Source organism: Coenobita brevimanus, chromosome 79 (assembly GCF_032717465.1).
Source record: "Coenobita brevimanus isolate Jiangsu-jjx chromosome 79, ASM3271746v2, whole genome shotgun sequence".
NCBI classification, from domain to species: Eukaryota; Metazoa; Arthropoda; class Malacostraca; order Decapoda; family Coenobitidae; genus Coenobita; species Coenobita brevimanus.
In genome coordinates, this window is record NC_137032.1 from 17,302,661 (window position 1) to 17,328,235 (window position 25,575).

A 25,575-nucleotide genomic window follows, 5' to 3' on the forward strand; every position below is an offset into this window, starting at 1 on the left:
ATTGATATGGTTACTAATGTGGGCAGACAAACTCGGCTCTTGAGCTTCAAGCTTTGGGATCACAGTCCACGACGGAGATAGCAACCTCCGATTTCGGTGATGTTGTCTTCACAGCTGTCGGACATTAAAATTACATTTTATCGTGAATGACAAGCATAATCTACGAAATTCGGGATTTGAGATGATAAAGGGAGTATTTGCATTAGAATGCTACTCGGACAGTGATACGTAACCTACTCACTGTAAAAATTCTTTGTGTACTGTTTGATCATTATGGCGCCAACAGTGAAATGTTAAAGTATCTTGTTAGATATTCAAAGGATGCATTATCTGAGACTTTATTGCACACAAACATAACACTGATGTAGTTACACATTTCACTGTCATGATATTTTTCTGGAGAAACATGCAATACCTAACCATTAACGTAGGATAAAATCTATACACGAATAATAATGCAGAAATTCATACTCTGTGAAAATGTCACGAGGCTCGTAATGCAGTATTTCTACAAAAGTGATCGGGAATTCTTTGCCTAACTGTACAGAAGTACAACTTTCATCTTTATTTTAGCAGCAAACTGCTGTTTTCGTTATATCAATGTCATTCCCACGATAATATATTTTATCCAGTAATACGTCATAAAACCTGATGCACATTGTGCATCCAAGAAAATTTTTCCTCTGATAAGGTTTTAGAGATCACAGTTATTTTACAAACCTAGTCAAAACAATGAAACCATAATTTAATCAAAGAGGTGTCCCTATTTCACCTTGGTGTTGCAACCTACCTCGAAATTGCACATCATGAAGACATGCTGCCTTTAAAATTAAGCTGCCTCATGTGACTGACCTTTTTTTTCAACCTCAATATGTTTATAATGTGCAGGTCAGTACAAGATAATTATTGGTATTTCCGGGACGTGTACCGACATAGCAACTCCCAGTCGGTAATGTAACATTAATTTTTTATGTATAATGTCACAGGCTAGGCTACGGGGTGGAAGTAATAATAATTACCTTTGAATTGTGTGGGGAATAGTTGGAAATTATTGGCAGATACAATATCATAATTGCTTTTGTGCATCCAGTCATCATGTTTTAATGTGAATGATAGATGATATGAGTGTGTTCAACATTACATTATCTACTGAGATTTGCCGCTTGCACTGTGAAGCGATTATTTAATATATAAAGCAATATTATGAAGAGCATTTTTGCACACAGCATAGCTACATTAGTTCATCAGGAAGTGAAACTAAATTCGATTCGGGGTTCACACAAGCATAGTATCTGTAAGCCCAACTCGAATGATGTTGTAAAGGTTACAGTTACCACACGAAACGCGGAGGGGTTGGCTGGCGAGGTATCACTTCTTTTATGAGTGACTGTACTGTACATTTGCCCCCTCCTCTTTGGACTCAGGCCGTCTTCAAGCAAGAAGTCGGTATCTAGACCTGGACCCTCAGTGAGTCGGGTGAAGGAACAGATCAAGTCCATCGCCAAGAAGACTTCTCAGACAAAAAAGGTAAGAATCTCTCTCTCTCTCTCTCTCTCTCTCTCTCTCTCTCTCTCTCTGAAAATAAGTCACAATTGTACGATACAGTGAGGACAACAGTTGGCAGGAGCAAAGCATGATGCTTCGATATTTGTTTATCAGAAACATAGGTTCCTCCTTTTCAGTCAACATAAGTTAGAAATCCGTTAACTTCCACTGGGAAGGTTACTTGACTGACTTTTATGTCAGGAATAACTTTTGCTGGCAGGAATGCTTGGACTGTATTTGACACTAAACCTTTAAGAAATAATTGCTCCCATGTAATAAAATAATGGAACAGTTTGTGTAGAGAACTGCTGTTACCATGTGGCCATTCAAGCGAATATCGAGGTATGGCCGCATGCAATATAGCCTACGAAGGTAGAGAGAGAGAGAGAGAGAGAGAGAGAGAGAGTGTAGGGGAGGAGACAACAACAAATCTAATGTGGTTTGTGTTGGTGGAGCAGGTGATGGATCAGTTGGTGGGACAGGAGGGTGAGGAAATCACTCGTGTGAAGAGCGGTGGCGGGTCCAGCGGGGGCGGCGGCGAGGTATCAGCACCCACCCCGGTCCACACACGTCCCAAGCCGCCCGTGGAGGATCGAGCGCTTCAGGCCGTTCTCGCAGCCCGCAGGAGGAGCCTCGAGAATGCTGGCAAAGCTGAACCGGTTGGTGGATGTCTGTGAGAGAAGGTGGTGTTTGTACTAGGTGTGTTGACCGTAGATGGCTGAGGGATGGATGAGTTACCTGTACAGATGTCACGACAGCATGGTAGAGAGATAAATGTGTTGACCGTGTGTGGTGGAGAGATGGATGCGCTGAATGTGGATGGTTGGCCGACAGATACATTGAATATGGGTGGTTGGGATATGGATTTAGAGACTGTGGATGGCTGATGTGATGATTGATGATCTGAGAGATTGATGAGTTGACTCTGTGATTGAGAGATTGATGTTTAAACGCGGGTGGTTGAGAGATGGATGTGATGACTTTGGATGCCTGAGAGAGAGAGAGAGAGAGAGAAAATGTGATAGCTGGATGGTTGAAGGATGGATGTGTTGACTGCATTCAAGATATATGAAAGATGGATATGCTGACTTTCGGAAGCTTGAAATGTGGACGTGTTGACTGTAGGAAGATTGTATGTTGTCTTGTTTTTTTGAGGGGTGGGGGTTCAGGGTTGGTTGGCTACATAGGTCAGGGTTCGAGATGCTGGAGTACATGGTGACATAAGAGAGAGTTAACATCTGTGATTCATACTAAGAAGGTGAATTGTGAATGGTGGAAAATGTTTTGTATGATTGATTTCAGTACTGAATTAGGGTAGGTAATAGCTGTGGATGTGATAGGAAGCGTTAGGAGGAATACACTGAGGTGGTCTGGCCATGTGGAGAGGATGGAGGGTGAAAGACTGACGAAGAGAGTGTATGTGAATGAGGTGGAGGGGGGGAGAGAGAGGGGGAGGCCGAGGATGAGATGGAGGGATGGGGTGGAGAGGTATATAAGAGAGGGGGGTGTGAGTTGGGAGCAGGGCAGTGAAATGGCGAGGAACAGGGCGACGTGGAGGCGATTTGGTTGTGGCCACCCCGAACGGGATTGAGGCGTCTGGCAATAGATAGATAGAATAGTTGTGCTTCTGTCTTAAGTGTGTTTCTGGTTTATGATTGTGACAGTCATGTCCTGTGATGGTAACGGATGAGGACTGGAAATGGGTCTGTCGATGAAAAATTATTGAAAAACGTCAGGAAATGTTTGGGCATCCGTGATGGTCATGTGGAATCTACTGGTGACTGCAAAGGGTTTACAATTGCTCAGAATGAGGACGCTCGCAATGACACGAACGATATTTGGCAAAACTAATTGTATATTTTAATTATTAAAGGGAATTTAGGTTTGGTGATGATCATATTGATATTGTTTGATACCAGCACCTGCGGATACATAAGTATCTGTCGGAAATTAATGAAGTAACAAGGAAAACAATATTAACAAGTGATGCCAGGCAAAACAAACCTCGTCCAACAGCAGTTATTTTATTGCTGTTAAATACTGACTCGTTTCTGCCATTTAGTGTCAGTGCACAGTTAAAGTCTAAGTTACTGGTGCAAATGTGATCTCGCGTTTAACCTTTCAAGGTCACTCAAGGTCACAAGTCATACTGCCAAATGAAAGCCCATGTGAGGCTTCCTATATCTTGGTAATAGTAGTTACCGGAATATCTTCAATGAGTTTCGAGTTATAGCCCCCTGAATATCCGTGACTTTAAGTTTGATCTTTCAAGGTCACTTACAGTCAAAGGTCAAGGTACCAATCAAAAATCCATATGGGATTTCCTATATGTTGATAATAGTAAATATCTCTCTATCATCAACCAGTTTCGAGTTATAGCCCCCTAAATATCCGTGACCTTGAGTTTGACCTTTCAAGGCTATTCAAGGTCAAAGGTCTTGGTGCCAAATGAAAGCCCATATTACGAGTTCCTGTATGTTCCTAATAGTAAATATCTCTATCTTCAACTGTTTTCAAGTTAAAGACCTCTGAAAATCCGTGACTTGATATTGACCTTTCAAGGTCACAATCACTTTCTTTGGGGACCAGTGCCCATATATGAAAGTTTCATGTAATTTCATGCAGCCATTTTTCCGTAATGTTGCTGACAAATAAACAAAGAAACAAACTCGACCAAAACAAGACCTCGTCGGTCTCTGTCCGGGCGAGATAATCAACAAATATTAGATCGGAATGCGACTTATGCAGTGTAGAGTGCGCTAGTTTGACCGAAAGTTAAAAATTGCGATGGTTAAGCTTTGTGTGTGAAGTGATATGACACCGACGATTGTTTATAAAAAGATTCAACGTCATTTGCACCGATCATAATACTGTGAAATTCAGTATATAAAGCTGAATATTGGTTCTGAGTAAATATGACTGGTAGGTGGCGATGTAAACCATCCACACACTCGATGTAGTGCTGCCTTCAAGTGACTACACTGAGTGAGAAGCCAAATGATATAACACAGGAATTCGTTTACTACGCTGAGTGGCTTCCACTTATCCAAATGACGCCCGGTGGTCTTTTGGGTTAAGTAGGAGCCCGTAAGACTTTTCATTCGAGAATTGCTTGGTGTTTATTGCCAACATAATGCCACTCAGGGGCGAATGAGGTTTATCATTCTTCCTTTAACTGTCAGAAGAGAGTAACCTAGCTTCGGAACCCTACGCTCTAATGGCAAAAATAAAAAAGGACGGGATGTTAGACTGAAAGTCAGAGAAGGTATGTTGAAATTATCGCCTGTTAAGATGGTTTCCCTTCCGAGACATTCGAGTATGGCAATTATGAGTGGCTACTGGAACTGCTAGGATGGAGGTGGGGTAACCCAGGTATGACAACTGTAATGTGGTTAACGGCAGAGATGTCTTATCGCAATAATACCTGAGGACAGATATGTCTTACTACAGAGGTGACTGGTGACAGAGATGTCTTATTACAGGGATGACTGAGGACAGATGGCATAGTGCAGGGATGGCTGAGGACAGAGATGTCTCAGTACTGGGATGACTGGGAACAGAGATGTCTTAGTGCAGGATGGCCGAGGACAGAGATATTTTAGTACAGGGATGACTGAGGACAGAGATGCCTAAGTGCAGACATGGCTGAGGACAGAGATGTTCAAGTGCAGATTGGCTGAGGACAGAGATGTCTAAGTGCAGGAATGGCTGAGGACAGAGATGTGTTAGTGCAGGAATGACTGAGGACAGATGTGTCTTAGTGCAAGGATGGCTGAGGACAGAGATGTCTTAGTGCAGGGATGGCTGAGGACAGAAATATCTTAATGGGGGGATGGCTGAAGACAGAGGTGCTTTAGTGCATATGAAAATTGTTCTGTTGCTGGTGAATCACTCTCTCTCTCTCTCTCTCTCTCTCTCTCTCTCTCTCTCTCTCTCTCTCTTTCTCTCTCTCTCTCTCTCTCTCTCTGGGAAAAGGAAAAATGTCGCCAACTATGACTTCTTTTCTGAAGATGAGTCTCCGACTCTAGGTAATTTCAGAGCTACTTTCTGGATAACTGACCATATTTTTCCTCCTCTTCACTGATGGCCATTCAGAAACAACAACAACTAATCTCTTCTTTTCTGAATCCATGCTTGTTTTTCTTTCATTTACACCCAACCTCATAGAACCACTGGCATAACAATTTTTCCGTTTCCTTTAATATATATTTTTTATCTCTGGGCATAGGTTAGACATTCCGCTCCTGAGGTCCAGCAGGTTTATGTGAAACAGGTGGTGTCATATAAATTCACATTTCGCCACGTGGGTACAATTATTCTCTGTTCGTTCTAAGTGCATGTCTATGGCTGTTTCATTCAATTCATATGCAGCACATGCTCAAACCGTCTTAAACCCATATTGAATAGACTTATAAATGATGTGATGATATTTTACGATGTAATTGTATGATGGGTCAGTGGATCTTGTGACACTGATTCAGACTGTTTTCATGATATTCAACTCCCCAAGCTATTCCTTGTCCCAGACGGAGATTACGTATTTCAAGCCAGACGGAGTCGTTAAGTGGTGCCATAGATTGACCTTTATTTTTATTATTACTGTTTTTATTATTAAAACTTTCCACATCCCTGTGGGAATTTTTTTTTTTCAATATTTTTTTTTATTATTTCCACTTAAAAATAAATGGTCCCTACTCGGAGGCTCTTTGGCCTGGAGCCTTCAAGCTTTCTCAGGTTAATCACCTACCTGGCAGCTTCTTCTGGCCAGCCATGATGGCACCCCATTAACCGGATCACTGGATATTATTCAAAACATAAGAAACGGATTCCAGGCCACTGTCTAAGAAATCGTTTAAGGTAGTAAGCTGAGATTCTAATGTAATATAGGTTTTAGGCAATGTTGAAAGGATTGTGGTTCCAATCGGCTGATTTTTCTCTCAAATCGTTTAAGGTAAAAAAATTTGGACTTTTCCGGATAATCCAGATGTCATCTAATTTTCCATGAAGGATTAGAGCCACAAAACTTGGTGGAATTATAAAGTGTGATGACCTAAGGTGACAAGCTTTCGATCGAGTCTGGCATAAATCTTTAATTTCCGAACTGCCCTCCTACTGTTTCTATCCTTCTATCTGTGCCTTCATCGCCAGCTTCCTTTCTGGTCGTTCTATAGCCGCTGTTGTAGACGGCCATCATTCTTCTCCTAGATCTATCAACAGTGGTGTTCCTCAGGGCTCTGCCCTATCACCAACTCCCTTCCTTTTATTCATCAATGATCTTCTAAACTGTACATCTAACCCTATCCACTCATACGCTGATGACTCCACCCTTCACCTTTCCATTCGGTTCCCGCAACGCCCATCTCAACAGTTACTTCAACAAACAAGGGATGAGGCTATGGCACACCTAATGTCTGACTTGGCTCGTATCTCTGACTGGGGTAAAAATAATATGGTTGTTTTTAATGCATCTAAGACTCAGTTCTTACACCTATCAACCCGACAAAATCTTCCACAGGTATACCCACTAATGTTTAATAATATTCAGCTTAATCCTGCATCATCCTATAACATGCTTGGGGTTTCATTTACTCAGGACTTATCTTGGAAAGATCATATTACATCTCTTGTAAAATCTGCTTCCAAGAGATTGGGTGTGCTAAGCCGACTCCGCTCTTTCTTTACCCCTGCACATAATTGACTCTATACAGGAGTTTTATCCTCCCCTGTGTGGAGTACAACTCTCATGTGTGGGGAGGCTCCCCACATACAGCTCTTCTCAGTAGGGTGGAGTCAAAGGCTTTTTGTCTCATTAACTCTCCTCCTCTTACTGACTCCCTTCAACCTCTGTCTCTTCGCTGCACTGTTGCATCTTTATCTCTTTTCTATCGCTACTTTAATGGTCACTGCTCCTCTGAACTGTCTGCTTGCATTCCTCCACCTCTACGACGGGCGCGTAGCACCCGTCTGGCAGCAAACTCTCATCACCTTTTCTGTCCAACTCTCTAATGCAAGAGTTAACCGTTACTCCCAGCCTTTCATTTATGCAGCAGGTCAGCTCTGGAACTGTCTCCCTCTGTCTGTATTTCCTGCTGCCTATGATCTCCAGTCTTTCAAACGCAGTGTGTCCAGGCATCTCAAAATGATCGGATCTTGAATTTCGCTCTCTATTGTATTTTGTTTTTCTCTTGGAGGGAACTGTTACTGCGGGCTCATGGCCTTTGGTTCCTTCTTTCTCGCATAAAAGAAAAAAAAAGCACTATCAGTTGACATGCATTGACTATTAAAGTGATATGTTTAAATATTCATATAGACAGTAAAATTCTTTAATGTGATGGGTAAACATTGCTATTTCAAATGTTTAGTCATCTCTTTCAGTGCATCAGTGTATTTTAAGCAATTGGCTCAAGGCCAGGCAGTAACTGTGGGAAATTTTCTTTTTTCAAGTTTGTCCTTGGACAATTTTACGATGTTCTGTTGTTATTATTATTATTATTATGGGACTTGTTGTTGTTGTTGTTGTTATTATTATTATTATTATTATTATTATTGTTATTATTATTATCATTATTATTATCATTATTATCATTATTATGATTATTATTACAAGGCGCTAAATGTGGGCCTAATTGAAGAGAGTATATGCAGCCTATATACCCCAGACTTTCAGCAGAGTGACATAAATACCCTAGAAGCAATTACTAACCCAAAATGCGTTAATCCCAGTTTTAAGTGTTTCAACCCTCACTGTATCCATAATATCATTAGGAAGAGTACTCCACGGTTCAGTGACTGACAGAATAAAACACCAAGGATAGTGAGCTGTATTATATATATATATATATATATATATATATATATATATATATATATATATATATATATATATATATATATATATATATATATATATATATATATATATATATATATATAATATCACAAGAAAAGATCTTATTACCCTAAGTTTGATGAAAGTCTGGTCACACGAACTTGCTGAAAATGTGGTAGAAGTTTCGTATGCAAAGGATGGTCAACATTCAGAAATGGTGTATCTTACGAAGTATAGTTAGACCCAACAAGGAGACGATGTTCAAGATGGAGATTGAGATCAGGCAACAGTAGCCTAATCTGATTAAAAGCACTATCCAACAGCCTTGAGTTAGACACAGCAGCAGAGAGCCCAACGAGAGAGCATTACTTGAAGAAGGGCACGATCAATGAGTAAAACCGATTCTGAATAGCAACATCATTGGAATACATTTTTCTACGTTTCCGCAGGAGGGCAACTTTTTGTGATATTGATGATGCAGTTGAGCATAAATGTTCCTCTCAAAGTGAGTTTTCATCAAAGGTGACAACCAATCAATTTAACTGATGTGCATTCGCTGATTACAGAGTCGATTAATATTTTAGGATGCGAAAGAAGAAGTGTCTTAGATCTACTGACAATAAGACTGAGTTTTTGAAGGATTTAGTTTCATAGCAAACTGATCACACCAAATAATAATAATTAATATATAGTCCTTCAGAATGCTTGTGATCTAAATTCTTCTAGCAGGAGGAGAAATGGGAGCATTTAATGAAACACCACACCACAGAACAGAGGCCCATGTACACTGCCCCGTGGTAAACCAAATTTTACTTCACAAAAGGGGCTCATATTATCATCTACGACCACACTCTAATGTCTGTTAGTTATAAATATAGAAATAATGTTAAAAGAGAACCTCAAGCCCAAAGAAACCCCATTTAAATAACAGTGGTTTCTTATTATCTTACCCAAATGGAGAACTAACATCAAGAGAAGTTAATCTTCACCCACGTCCCACATCCAGTGAAACCTGTAGATCATGAGTGAGAACCGGAAGAGCATCACGGAAGCCTACGCCCTTCCTAAATCCAAACTGGTTTGGTGGAAACAAAATAAGTAAATTAATAAAAGCTAAAAGTTGCAGGTCACCAGACAAAGCAGAACTACTGAAGGTAGGTGTGTACTCGCAAGGATGAACAGTGGCAGTTGAGGACTTTGAAAAAACAAGTCATATTAGCAGTACGCCACCTTACTAGGAATGTGCCTCGACGAATTAAAAATCTAAAAACAAAAGCGAGCTGGCGAGCTTCCATGTTACTAATCCACTGAAAAAGGAAAAACAAACATAATTAGGATTAGTCCCACCTAAGGAATCTAAATCATGGAAAAGACTTTGAAACTCAATGGATCTAAATGCTAAGGATGTGAACTTAGGTTCAAGGAAGCAAAAATGTGGCAAACCACTCTGCACACTCAAAAACGCAAGCCAGGAATTGCGCTTTCTAACAACTGTGACCGAACCACCTGGCTTATATAATGATGGCAAAAAAAATTTTAATACCACAGAGACATTTTCAGAGCAGACCACCACTTGTCTAGCTGAGTAGCTCCAATCAAAACCCTTTTCAAATGGTTACTCTACTCAACCTCATCAGAACAATATTTTCCCTGGGCCTGTGAACGGGGTGTAACTTAATTCTCTCAGCAATATCTCGTACGGCATCGAGTTCATACACGTAATGCAGTCATAAAACAAGGTTTTGTCCTTTAGCCCAGGCTTATTATCTTACACTCCTATTACAGATATGTATTAGGGCAGTGCTGAGAACCTCAAGAGGGCAAGAACATTGTAAATGTCGAGCCAATTAATGGTTCCAAAGTCATTATTGATACCATGTCAGTTGGTCCGTGATTTAATGAAGGCTTTACGGGAGAAGGAAATATCTGAGGGTATGATGTTAGTCTGCAGTTTAGTGAATAAAGCAGAGTGATTTTTTTTTTCTATCTTTTTTTTACTGCAGAGTTATTCTGTCAGTATCCATGTATCCAAATTTCTGCTTGGTGGATCCAAAATATCCTCAAGGAAATAATGTCGATCATCACCAATAGCACTGCAGTTAGTTAACTGGTCGATCTGATCAATGTTCTTAGTCTGTACATGGTTCTGAAGTACCTGTGCAACACCTTGACCATAGCCATGATCGTCAAATAGACAGACCCATCTTGCTACTTTTCTTTCTCGTACTTCACCGTCTATCCGTCTTTCTATCGAATTATTCTCGCCATTAAAGTTGCTCTTCTGTCAAACTCTGGTCGTCTTGTATTTCCCTTAATACATTCATAGTTCAGTAACAGGTGTCATCAGGGTTAGGGTAAAGAATAATGAAACGGCAACTCTTGGTGTTCAAGGGGATACTATGGTCTGTGCAGCCTGTTCACATCCACGGATCAGAGATTGTGGACGCGATGCCTCAGTCACTGGCCCTCCACCTTTGCTTCTGCAACGTTACACTCACAATGTATGAAAAATCAAAACGAAGCCAACATGTTTCCAGATTCAGTTTGCACTCCCCAACCACCAAATGCCGGAAACTGGAACACCTTTAGCTTTGTTAAGTTAAGCATAAATTAGGGCTATGGCATAGATAAAGTTTATCAGTTTTCAAGGTTCTAGGTATCCCCCAAGCAGGATGTATCACAAATTGTGGAGCTGTATCACAGTAACCAAAACACCTTTCACTATTCACTTTGCATACCCATAATAAACATATGGACATGGCAAATCTTACCAATTTTCTAGTTCTAGATGTTGTTTCCTCCCTGGGCATTCACTGATCGCAATTTTGATAATGCCATGTTTAACTAAGGGACAGCTTGTTTTACATCTTTATAAGGCAATGAGGTTCAATGTCCCTGCTCCACCTACATACCCAGAGCAAAGTATGTAGTGGATGCAGCGTCATGTTTGGTTGTATTATTTTACACAGACATTAGGCCTACTGCAAAGATCAGGCATACTGATTTTCAAGGTTCAAAGTTTCTTCTCACCCAAGCCTCCCCCCTCCTCCCATCAATGAATTACAGCCTGTGGAAACGGTACATTATTTCAACGGTTACATTGTGTTGCTTAGCCTAACTCACAAAACAGACAATTGGTTAACGTGTAACAGATGGGCTTTTCTCGAAAGCTGCGTCCACCATATTGGCTTAAAGTGAACTCCATTTTACTGACAACATCCCTCAACATATGAGAGTGTGAATGGCATATCATCTTAACTTAGACACCTTTTGTTGTGTAATTTTTCAGACACAATAAACATATGTTAGGGAAATGCCTATCAATTTTATGGTTCTAGAATACACTCCCGCCCTCCACTCTGCTCCTCCCCGTACACATGCACGCGTGATGAATAAGTCTGTGGGCTTTATCCCAATAGATAATACACTCTTGATTATATTAGTGTACACAGATTTATTGACACTGATATAAGAACATTGGTAGCGCAACAGCTAGGGTTGTGTGTCGATGGAGGCTACGCAGATATTAGGTCGCCTTGATAATTATACCCATGGGCTTGGATAATTATTCAAACCAACTCCCTCCCACCCTCCATACTACACAGTTTGTGGATGCCAGGCTGCCTCTGATTCTGTTACTTTGCACAAAGGCTGTCACAGGGTTTTTATAAGTATATTCAATATTAAAGAATATTATTCAATAATACTTAAGAACAGGACAATGAATTGTCTTGTGAATATTAAGCAATGATTACTTATGCCGGCTTACTTCGCCAATTCTCTAAGGACGAGAATTTATAAACTTTCTCAACAGTACACAGCAGACTAATTACTCACAAATGCTGTTTATTAGTACTGTTGGCCTCTGGAGAAACTGACTCCACCCCTGACAATCAATAACTAATGCTATTAATGATAACAGATTCTTGCTGATGCATTAACTCCTGGTTGCACAACGGATTTTAAGCTTAATACAAAAGGACTGGCCTAAGTACCAGTTATGAATAGCAAAGCGTTTATGCAAACTAGGAGCTATAAGTGAAATAAGCTCGTGGAGAAATAAAACACTAGTTTACATTACATTAAGCTCAAGAAAAAGAACCATTAAATTTATTTATTACAATAGAATAAATTTACGTTACATGAGTCTCAAGATGAATTCAAATAAGGAGATCGCACTCACTTGCTCACTCAAAAGCTAACTCTTAAACCTAGGAAAAAAATGAAAAGAAATACTGGTCAGAAAAGCGGACTAAGCGGATGACTGGGCGTCGTTACTGAGGAAGGACACTGCACATGCTGAGCCTCTGGAATTTGACGGCGGTGGCGGGAACTGGGCTTCGTTGCTGAGGAAGGACACTGCCACACACACTACCTGCTTCCACGGCGCACAAATCTTGGCTGATTCAAATTGTGGGAGAGAGGCGAGTGTCGAGCTGCACTTGCTAACGGCTAGAATGAGTACTAGAATGAGTACTTAGCGGAGGTGCTAAAGTCGCACACAAAGACGATCATTTATGACACAGTGAAAAATTGTTCTGAAAACACTCCCGATCGGGTGAATACGTGGTGGTTAAACTGAGCTATAAATACTGGGATTCCACTATAATTCGCAGTTTCCCACCAAAGTTAATGTCACGAGTTTATTCAAATACTTAATCGTGCCGACTCATGACATTACACCCCATCAAAAATGAAATTTTTTTCTCAGGAAAAAAAATTTCAATCATACATATAAATCCTAACTCAGACACACAAGATTCACACTGTGGTGTGTGTGTGCTATCCTGCTACAGGAGAAAGTCACAGTCGCCAGTGAGCGAAAAAAAAAAATCACATTTACGTTAATAGAGGCAAGCTTGAGGGAAAAACTCCGTGACGATGGTGAAAAATCCTGTACTCAGGTCAAACTGAGCAAAAAGTTCGCTATATTTACATTAACAACTAATTGTTATGTAGTGTAATATATGTAATACACGGTGTAGGTGTGACAGTTGTGGTGTAACTGTACCTACATGTAAAATTACATAATGCAAATCAATAATAAATGATGACGATGAGGCAAAAAAGAAGAGGCGGCAGCATGCATCAGGGACGATCAGCTGTTCTGCACGTCAATGCTGCACCCGCCAGCTGCACCTGCGAAAGGAATCAAGATGGAGCATCAAAAGTGTCATTTCTCTCTCTCTGCCTAGCAATCAGTACTTATGTCATTATTAACCAGGAAACGTAGTCTTAGGATTCACAAATCTCTCAGGACCCTTATAGTTTACTTGTTAATGCTTATTAACTAGGAAACGTGCCAGTTCTTGAATTGCTCAAATCTCTTAGAACGGGCAGTTTACTAGTTAACCTAACATTAACTAGGAAAAGTGCCAGTTCTTGAATTGCTGAAATCTCTTAGAACGGGCAGTTTACTGGTTAACCTAACACTACACTTACGACTAATAACAGGAAGCTGAGAATCCCTATGCAATCTCGGGCAGGTCACATTTTAACACCACCGTGGGTGTGACACTCATGTGGATATTGTGCATTCTCCTGGAATCCTCAGAAAGGCCCACAGCTCAAGACGTTCCACAAGGTAATTCATACACAGCCTTGGACTGTCTCTGCAGGGTTCTCAAACTTCCCACTTAACTTACAGTTCATATGTATGTACAGGCCCTGGACATACTGTGTCCTGTGGGGCCAACGGGCAAGACGTCGGGTCTACACTTTTAACTGGGAACCAGGCTGGTCCTTGGATTACTCAAATCTCTGAGAACGCCTATCTTACGGAACCCAGCACGCAACAGTTGCCCTTGTTAGTTAGTAGTTAGCAGGCAAGACATCAGGTCTGCACCTACTTCACCACTGCCCTGTCTCTCAACTGACTCAGAGATTACGGGTGTGGTTTCAAACGGCGCAGGAAGGACATATCCCTGATTAGTGGTACATGGACACACATTGCAGGAACACACAAAGCTATCTATCTCTCGTCCCATCCCTGGCCAGAAAAAGTCAGCTCGGATACGACCCTGGGTTTTCCTTTTGCCCATGTGACCTCCTGAGGCTGAACAATGACCCCATTCTAACACTGCTTGGCGGTATTTGGCGAGAACGACAAACTGCAGTTGTACCTCACCCTGGGGTGTTCGTGACTCACGGTACAGCCGTCCTTGTTTACGAAGGAACTTGGTTTGTCCTCCCCGTGAATACTTAATCACTCGACCCTTTTGTTTCTTTCGCACAGCAGCAAGTGTCGGGTCAGAATGTTGTTCTTGAACAACAACTTGGCTACACATCAGATCTTGTGGCGACTCAGTGGTCACTGGGGTGACACAGTTTGATGCCTCAGCCATGGCTTGTGTTACTGTGGCCGAAGTCTGAGTAGCGTCATCTATGGTGCAACTATGCTTGGCACCTGGAATATTGCCTATGTTAAGGTCAAATAAAGGTTCTGACATGACAACTGCGTCTGTCGTACTAGTGTAAAATGGAGATGCTACCTGGATACGTGCCTCAGGGAACACTGTCACTGATCCATCAATAAGATTAGCTTGGATCTGTCGACCTGTGTACTGCTCAGGCCGAACTAAACTTTGCTTGACAGAGCAACCTGAGGAACCATTATCTCTCAGGACATTTACAGAAACGCTTCCCACAAACCCTGGCTGAACAAGGAAGGCACTGTCATTTGTGGGAGGGCCTGTGGAGGAAGCAGCTAGCCACTGATTAGGCTGCTGAATAAATGATGCGGCAAACATGGTGCCCTGTGAATTTGATACTTGAGGGGTCGTACTCACTGCCTGGGGAGATGGAGCACTGGCCATCTGTGGAGGGGGGTTCACTGTCGCTGGGGGACTAGAGAACTGTGGGGAAGTACCTGTACCGGTAGGGATGTGACCACCGTGCTGCTGCTGAGGAATGAAGGCTGCATTCGCCTCCTGCCTCCTATTCACTTGAGCTGGTGCTGAAAAGGACAGTCCCGATGGTCGGTTGCGTGGCTGATACTGCTGCTGGTTAGGGTACCTGTTGTACCGCTTCCACTCAGGTTTCTGAGTGTTTTGCCCCTGGTCCTTCTTCTGCGGTTTTGGACCTTGGCCATTATTCTGAGAACGCCCTTGTTGCTGGGATTCAGTCTGAGACGGTTTCCCAGATTTATCAGGTTTCCTGTTCCAGGTATACTGCTTGTGAGTTTGATACCCATATGCAATGAAGAATGCATCACCCTTCTTCACCATTTGGCTGGCATCTCTTACCTGGCAGATCTTAAGCTGAGCCATAAGTTCAGTAGGCCACGACTTTTCTAGCTGCGTGTGCAGCATAAGGTCAATTATACCCTCATGCGTGGAAGGAGTTTCATCTTTCTCCATCCACTCATCTAAGTAAGCAGTAAGCCGGTCAAGAAACTGAACGACAGTCTCTTTATCCTGTAAACGCGCCCTCATGAACTGACTCTTGGCGTCGTCAACTGTGAGGCCGTGCGCTTTGACAAGTGCGGCCTTCATCATCTCATACGTGAGATTGTCTCCACGAATTCTGTGGAGAATATCGAGGGCAGGGCCCTCAAACAGGCTAAGAAACTGAAGCCGCTTAGCTGCATCATCCAGGTGGTAAAGTTGAGCCGTGTCTTCAAAACGAGCTATGTATGGCTCGATTCGCTCGCCTTCCTTGTATGGGGGAAGCTTGATGTGTGGGGTCACTATAATATGTGCAGGGATATTGCTCGTGGAGCTTGGGCCGACTGCACCAGATGTGTCTGAAGCCAAGGAGTCTCGCTTGAGCTTCAGCATTTCAAATTCATGTTTTTCGCGTGCTTCTCTCTCGGCACATTCATGTTCTCGTCGTTCACGCTCGTATTCACGTTCTCTCTCACGTTGTTCTAACTCGTGTTGACGTTCTCTCTCACGTTGTTCTAACTCGTGTTGACGTTCTCTCTTGCGTTGTTCTAACTCGTATTGACGTTCTCTCTCGCATTGTTCTAACTTGAGTTCGCATTGTTTTTGCTCGTGTTTGCGCTGTTCTCGCTCATATTTGCACTGTTCTTGCTCGTGTTCGTGTTGGATTCTATGCTCTTCTCGGGCATCACTCTCGCGTTGCTGCTCGTGACTAAGCCGAGAGAGGACATAATCCTTTATATTCTCCGGATCCGTAAGCCCCATATCTTTGGCTTCCTGTACATAGACGCTGGTAGACATGATGCTAACTCAATCTAAGTAAAGTAGCGACTCAGTACTGACTGCAATATGCAAAGAAAGATGCCAATAATCAAGAATAAAGAATATAGGCACAGGTTAGTGGTGACCAGTTATATCTAATTAAATTGGTAAAGAAAGAAAATTAAACAAACAACTGACTGTGAAAACTATTACGTAAATTAATAGAACTGAATCAATAATCACCAGTAAAATAGTGCCTCGTAAGGTAGGGTGTCGTTACAGAGGAAGGACGCTGCACACGCTGAGCCTCTGGAATTCAACGGCGGCGGCGGGAACTGCGCGTCGTTGCTGAGGAAGGACACTGCCACACACACTACCTGTTTCCATGGCGCACAAATCTTGGCTGATTCAAATTGTGGGAGAGAGGCGAGTGTCGAGCTGCACTTGCTAACGTTAGAATGAGCGAAACACGCCCATAACAAAGTGCTCAACGGAGGTGCTAAAGTCGCGCACAAAGACGATCATTTATGACACAGTGAAAAATTGTTCTGAAAACACTCCCGATCGGGCGAATACGTGGCGGTTAAACTGAGCGATAAATACTGGGATTCCACTAGAATTCGCGGTTTCCCACCATAGTTAATGTCATGAGTTTATTCAAATACTTAATCGCGCCGACTCGTGACAAAGGCTAATAGGGTGGGCCCAGTCTATTGATTTTTTCAAGTACTAGGATCTAACACCTCCGCCCTCTCCATTCCTTTCCATTATCCCAAGCACATCGCCATCTGTGGACGTCTTAGGTTTTAGGTTACGTTTTTCTCAGAATCGTGTCTTCCATCACCTCTTTCCCTGTTTGCCAGGGAAGCTGCATTGTTGACAGTGGAGTCACATTTGCCGATCAACTTTACACACAGTGGGTCTATGTTGAAAGACTAATCTGGTAATTTACAGTTTTCACATTCAAATGCCATTGAAAGAAAACGTCAAAGAGAAATATATCGATATTTGACAGTTGGCAGTTGAGAACTGAGACTGGCTAAAATCAGTAACCACGTCACTATTTGTTAATATGGGAGAAGATACTCACAGGGAAATTCAGCCTGTGATTTCAATGGGTCACCATTGGTAGAATGTTATTCAAAGGTCACAGCAGTCAGGATTCAATGCTGTTTCACTGCTGAGGTAAAGAGCTACAGTATATATGCAACCAATTCATCTCTCAGGGTCCTCGTATAGTGTGTGTGTGTGTGTGTGTGTGTCTGTGTGTGTCTGTGTGTGTGTGTGTGTGTGTGAGAGAGAGAGAGAGAGAGAGAGAGAGAGAGAGAGAGAGAGAGAGAGAGAGAGATTAAAACTAAAATTATGGAGATGTAAAATATTGAACAGTATGGAAATACTGAAATCTAGATAAAATATTGTCTCCAAAGCAGGCGTTTACCAGTGGAATGATTCACCACAGATTTCCAGTGCCGTAATAATTATACGTTCATTAAAAAAAAAAAAAATCAATATCCTGGGGAATATGGTTCTCAGCTACCTGAAAGTCGTCAGCGAAGATACAGTGCAGGGGGTAAGCAATATTCTTATCTAAAAGTGGAAACCCTGCTCATGAAAATTGTATGATTATTTCGGCGACAGAACATGAAACATAATTACAGCTGCCACAGCAAAAGTTTTGATGTCCAAACATTCTTTGTTCAAGCATATTTGCCTCTTGATTTTATTTATTCGACTTTTGAATTAGGATAGGTAGCCCATTTTCTACAGAAGGCTTTGTGGTTCATCTACAGTATACGAACAAAGGGGTGATTCCCTGCAGTCCTCACATGTTACCTGGCATTTGGCCATTAACACCTGCAAAGTATAGTAGGGTTCGTTAATGACGGCACATTCAAACCTGCTATTATGCTATTAGTTAAAGAGTTTCTGACATGTTGGTCCGGCCATTTTGACCCTTAACTATGACGGTTGTTGATCACGCGTTTACGCCACATAATAGGTATTTTTTGAGCCTTTCGAGAAACACCTTCGTCCCTATGGAATAGTAGGATGTGCATTTCACTAACCATGAACACGTACCTACTTAGGTACGTCAATTGTCCTAGTATATACGGCACGTTTAACTCATTAGCTCCCAGTGACTTCAAAAGAGTACTGAAGTAGGTGTTTTCAAAAGGTAATAAAGGACAGAGCCTCAGGGTACGGACCTACGAGCTTCGTAACTCTGAGTCGATAGGCTCAGGCACCATGGGCACTGATGGGCTAAACACTGGCAAATCTGTTAGCTTCTTTAGTCCATTAGCGCCCAGTATCTTCAAAGGAAGACGAAAGTAAACATTTTCAAAACGTAATAAAGTGAGCTGCCATTTACTCCAGTAAGCCATAGCTTGAGCATGACGTGCTAATATCGATATTTTATTTAACCTTTCCCTCTCTTCCTTTGGTCACTGTCGGTTTTCCATTCAATTATATCGAAAACCTTTGTTGTTTTTTCCCCATGACATGTTTGAGCTTTCCTTGGACGTTAATGCCATGGTAGATGGATGAAGGAGCGCATGGATTTCGTTTATAGCAGCCTTACATTGTTTCTGGACTCAGTCTAGACGACAAGGATGAGAAATGATAGAAAGCATTTCCCATATAACCTGCTAGAAACTTCGTGTTGCTTTGTAAAAAAAATCCCGCTTATATGGCATAGGTCGCATATCCCCGGAGTTTATTCATATGGAGTAAGTCAGCAGTCACAGGTTATCTCCCATCTAGTATAAACCTTCATTTATTACCGTCCAGTTAAAATCAACTAGTATTTTCTTCCACTTACCTTCTACCAACTTTAATCTGCCATTTCTCCAGCATTCTCTATACAACCAACAGGTACACAGTTGATGCCCCTGTGCCGCCTATATATTTTGAATTATCGTTCTGGCATTCTCCCATGTGTTCCGCTTACCAGTAAGTCTGTTCTCATTTCGTGTTTTGGCCTTGTTTCTGTCATTCCTAAATTAAGAATGTACCCTTTTGATATGAAATCCTTTTACGTAGTTGAAAAAAAAACAGTGTAGTAGCAGCAAGAATAAACTAAATAATACGTCACCAAAATTTAGGAGGATAAGAAACATCTGTGCATGGCATTTGTTGATCATGAGACAGCAATGGATTAAGCTGCAAAAGTGAAAATGTTGAGAACAACCTGTAAGCACGGGGTACTGGAATGCATGTAGAGAGAGCAACGCCATCACGAAACTTCAATGGGATAGCCAGATAAAACAAACCAATGAGAGTTGATCTAGAGGATATTGCAGAAATTTAATTGAAATGGCAAAGGAATTAACATCCAATGATCATTCCTTCCAATGATCACTTCTTAACGCCCTAATATTTTTGTTCCCTGTAATATCCTTTGACTTGAGATCACCAAGTACCATCAGCTCTTGTGTCCATCCCGAGATACAATATATATATATATATATATATATATATATATATATATATATATATATATATATATATATATATATACTCACTTGCTGCACGTCTTCCCCAAGTGAGACTTAGTGTGATATTTATGTCCTCCATCTCTGGATTATAACTGATCCACTTTCACCTTCTTACACTTGCTGTCTACTCCTTCCTGTTACAGACTCTTTCAGATTCAAATAACAGCTGCTGAAGTTCATCTACTGAGTCGGTGACCAGTGCCTTATCATCTGCAAACAGGAACTGATTTACCTCCCAGTTTTCCCCTCTCCCTGCACTCCATAAACTTGCCTCTCTTCCGAGCACCATTATATCTACCTTTCCCAGTAACCCGTCCATAAACCGATTGAGCAGCCTTGGAGACATAAGATTTTCCTTCTGCCTTAAAACGTTCACTCTTTTCTCCTCCCAGTTTCACATATACCCAGCTCTTGTCTAAAAAAAACTCTTCACTACACTTGAACGCTTCGCGTACATGCCATACAGCTGTAATAATTCCCACAAGAGTTTGTTGACTCCTTCAAACTGCATTTCTCATATCCATAAAAGCTAAATTCTATCATCGTCTTCTCTAAATATTTCACATACAAATCTCAAACACATGGCCCACACCCCTTTTGTTACACCTAAGGACTTCCATTTCCTCCCTGATATGGTGTTCATTATGTTTCACTACAATTTCAGTCATAACAATTTTATGGAGTCTCCTGAGGAGTGGGGCTGCACAGTTTTCCTATACTTGTTCCTTCCACCCATACTTGTCATCCATGCACTTCCCATGCATTCCTAAGCACTCGTTTCATTCCACTTCCATCTCTCTTCGTAATGTATCTCTCACTCTAAATTACTTTCATTTCATTCTTTCCTGATCAAATATTGGTCACCTAATGTGAAAGTTCACTCACCTTTGCAGTTTTTTTCGGATTCATTCCCTTCCTGATTTTATCACGGTCAACGATAATTTTCACAAATGATGCAATCAAGAAATTGATCTGATATTGCTCTTCGTGATCCCTAAGAAAAGCAACATCAATCGACTCTTCCTTTACACACCTAACCAACAGCATTGAGCCTTCATTGCCGACTGTCCATCCACTTCACTTGTGCATGTGTGCATGTGGATGAACTGAGTAGGCTAAATGAAAAACCACAAAATGATGTTAGGATATTTTACTTGATAATAGTAAGGAAAAAGACAAGATAGGAAGAAAACAGCCTTGTAGCATAATGAAAGAAGGCAGCAGAGTTTAGTTCGTTTATGCCAAATACTTCAGATGAAATTCAATCTTCAGAAAAATATTGAATGAGGCAGCTGTAGAAGTCTGGGATAGTTTTGCCGTGAAGTAACTTAGCAAGCTCTCTGAAGGTACATCCTGGTGTAAAGGAAACCAATTGGCTTGTCACTCAATGTAGAGTCACCCGTTGACAGAAGGAAAAGGAAAGAATGAAGGAATGAAAAACAGAAGAAGATGGAAAGAAGAGAGGAAAGGGCAGACACCCAAAGCAGCACTACGTTGAGTGAGTGGATGGTGAGAGCCCACACCTACAGTACCACTGAAGGTACAAAGAACTTTAAAACAAAAAACAAAAAAAAATCGCAAGAACATGAAGAGATCACACTGAAACCCCTGAACTTTGAGAACCATCAGCAAGCTGGAAACTGAAGATATCCAGTATTATTATATGAACATAATTAAGAAACTTTATGGAATCGAAGAAATCTGGAAGTGACAGAACAGACTTGTTACAGAAGAACAAAAATATCTAGTTTAAGAGACATATGCGAATAAGTAACGAACATACAACAAGCAGCGCAAAGCTGTGCAGCTCCTCAACAGCAGAAGACTGTATGAAACCCAAGAATCTCAAAGAAAACGCAGGGAATAACAAACTCTTAGAGTCAATCCAAAGGACGCCTTAGGTGGTCGGATCAACTCTTACAGAGTTTTTAGGGGAAAGAAAAACTATTTACTGGGAAGTGACGCCTGGGGAACTAACGTTTGCCTAAGAGAGGTCCGGTTGGAGGTTTACCACTGTACAAAAGTTTGTTTTCCTCGGAAAAAAGAAAAAAAAAAAATGGCTGTGCATTCTGGCGTTGCCCTCTCTGGAAACAATCTCTCCTCACTGAGGCTGAGTGAGTCTTGGTCAGCCAGAAACCTTGTCAGGTATACAATATTTTGTGTTCCTCTGTCCTGGAGAAATACTGTACCTCACCTACTCACTGGAATGGTATGTGATCAGACATTAAAAATTTCATGCAAAAATGAACAATACTAATATCCCTGGCTCAGTGGGTTAGAGCGCTCCGCTCTGACCGAAGGGTCGGAGGATCGAATCCACCCAAGGGTCATTGGTAGACATCAGGAAGGGCATCCGTTCATAAAATGCTACATGCTCCAGTCCAAAAGTCCCCTACCCAGGGGCAACGCCTTAGCCCTTCGAGGATACCTGGCGTAAAACCAATTTTTTTTTTTATTTTTTAATATCGTGATCGACGTGTCATGTCTAGGATACACATTTGATGGAGATACTGATGCACAACACTGAATCAGAGGAAGTAGAAGAGACACATTAATACCATGAAGAGGGATGAGAAACGAGGCAATGGCAGCCTCACAACACGTCTTCTTAACCTTTTCACACCCCATAATTACTCGGAGAGACAAATTGACAAAATTCACAAACTTGGTTACCACGCCTGGTAGATTCTAAATTTTTTGGCCAGTTCTCTCTCTCTCTCTCTCTCTCTCTTGATATACAGCAATCATTCCTTGCATCGAAAATGTTTGTGTTATGACCTCGAAACAAATTAACAAATTAAAAAGAAAGACCAGAACTACCGTTTTGTATTATGAACAGATCAGTTTGTGTTGTGAATGATTTTTCGGTGTTGGAGGTGGAAACTTTATTCACGCCCAATACGACTTAAGAAATTCTTAGAAACAGAATACCATGAACATTAAAATCGTAGTTTCTGATTTATGTAACGAACAGGTCTTAAGAAGAAATTAAGTCTCTCTCTCTTGTGGAATCCCGGGAAGGGAAGGGTCATTTTGTGTCACATGTGCTTCTATGAAGCCTCATAATATGAATTAGATGACTTGAATGCTTTTCGTGAAGAGCAGTTTGTATGAATATTACGACACCCAAATCATTCATTCATGGACTTGGAACATTTACCGGAACACTTGTCACAATCCAAGATAGGGTTGAGGATCCAGGTGACTTAAAAGGAAGCTAAAGACACTCTTTTCGAAATGCTTAGAAGTCAAAACCGTGTCCAGATCATCGGATAAATGCATTTACCAATAACTTCACAAAAGAAGCATAATTTATCTCTCCATCCCGAGGTACGTCCTCAGACGCAGAGAGACGTGGCTGGGCCAAGTCATTGAATGAGAATGTTTTTTTTTTTTTTTTTTCATTTATGTAAGTGACAATTTGTGGTCCAATAATTAGATACAACCCTCCCAGAGAGAGAGAGAGAGAGAGAGAGAGACTCAGTTACATAGTTACTTAGGTACACAGACCACACAGACCTTACGGTCCCTACGAGGCGATCTGGCATTAACACTAGAACAGAACTCAGATAAGTAGGAAAAAAGGATAGCATAGCAGAAGTCTCTCCCCCACCCTCCAGACCCCCCGGTTTTGCTGTATAGGAAAAAAAAAAAAAAGAGTAGTAGCACCCTGCAGGTCTTAAAAACCCTGAAGGACATGTCATAGGATCGGCAGAAGGTAGATTGTAATGGAAATGAAAAGGATAAGCATTCAGCCACACATTAGTTCTCATCATAACCTACTGCGTGCCCTTTTTACTTTTTTTTTTTAATCTATAAATAAAGAATGAAATTTGAGCTGTGTACTTAATTGATACGTATGTATGCAAAAATCTGCACACCAGTGCATTTGGACCTAACGCAATAGGATAATACGAGAATATATATAAGTATATATATATATATATATATATATATATATATATATATATATATATATATATATATATATATATATATAGATAGATAGATAGATAGATAGATGTATATATATATATATATATAGATAGATAGACATATAGATAGACAGATATATAGATAGATAGACATATAGATATATATGTCTCAATAAGTGGATACATATATAAACATATGTTTATCCTCGCTTCATGTTCCGAGAGAACAGAAAACAATAAAAGTATTGTGGTGAAGATGATGGCCACTCCTGGTACAACATATCTCGTCATGTCATGTCAGGTCAGGTCGTGTCAGGTCATGGATCATCATTCTACCCTCCCAGAGGCGGGATGTACTTACTCGTATCGATCTACATACATACAGTATATACATGTGCACACTCGTACATACATGAATACTCACTTTCGTATATATATAATACTGATCTCATCAACTGTATATCTAATCTCTTTTTAAACCTATTTATGGTTTTGCTTTCGACTACATTTCTAGTTTATTCCAATCATTAACAAAGGAGAAGGCGAAGAAGTTTTTGGTTTTATCAAGCGCCAACAGTAGACCGTGCGAGCAGAGTGAAAGAAGAGTTGTGGACAAACGTGGGAGCATGCATGGAAAAGTTTGACAGGAGTGAGACAGTGATTTTGATTGAAGATATGAATGGAAATGTAGGGAATGTGAGAATGGATAGAGTACTTGGTGAGTGGGGTGTGCCTGCAGAAGAGTATGAGAATGGTAGTGCTCTTGTCATTTGTGGACATTTGTGCAGGGAGGGGTTTGATGATAGCCAGTACCCTCTTAAGACACAAATTGATCCACAGGTATACATGGCGAGTGATGAAAAGGATAGGTGGTGAAGTGAATGAACGGAAGGCAGTGGTTGATTATGCATGTGTGGATGAGAGAATAAGAAGACATGTACTGGATGCGAGAGCATACAGAGGTTGCAAGAGTGGACTCTTTGACCACCAATTAGTGGTGGCGAAAGTCAAGGTGCAAATGGGATTGATACATAGAAGAAAAAGCCAGGAAGAAGTAGTCCATACAATGAGGGTAGAAAGGTTGCAAGAGGATGAAAAAAAAAAAAAAAAAAACAGATTATAAGAAAGAAGTGGAGGAACGATTGGGTAAATATGATTTGGAGCAGCTGGGGGACGTAGAAGGCGTGTGCAAGATATTCACACAAGAAATCTGTACAGCATGTGAGGTGATGTGTGGGATAAAGAGAGGACGAAAGAGTGCAAGGAACCGCATGGTGGAATGAAGAGGTGAGACTAGCTGTGGTGCAAAAGAAGAAAGCATGTACAGTAGTGTGTGGATGGGACGCAGAGGCACGGAGGAAGTTAAGAAGTGGAATGGAGTGTCATATGTAAAGAAGAGAGTGGTAGAAGGATTAGTAAGAGAGTAAAAAGAGTTTGGATGAGGATTTTGGAAGGAATGTGAGTGTAAAGAGGAGGGAATGTAAGAATTATGTTCTAGAAGGAGGTAAGGAGAGTTAGACAGGGTGATAAGTCAGTAGGGGAGTGAAAGATACAAATGGCAAATTGCCAATGGAGAAGGGAGAAAGAGGGAACAGGTGGAGAAAACATTTTAAGGAATTGTTAAA

At 41.1% G+C, this 25,575-nt stretch overlaps 1 protein-coding gene across 1 annotated transcript in view; it reads left to right on the top strand.

Annotated features, from left to right (window-relative positions):
• Positions 1-880: 880 nt before the first annotated feature.
• The window catches only part of LOC145409044 (outer dynein arm-docking complex subunit 4), a 315,075-nt gene continuing 290,380 nt past the window's right edge, over positions 881-25,575 (top strand). Inside the window, exons 1-3 of the mRNA XM_080279602.1 lie at positions 881-888; positions 1,425-1,527; positions 2,004-2,204. Coding sequence (XP_080135728.1) covers positions 881-888; positions 1,425-1,527; positions 2,004-2,204 — 312 coding nt within the window. The remainder of the gene's footprint in view (positions 889-1,424; positions 1,528-2,003; positions 2,205-25,575) is intronic.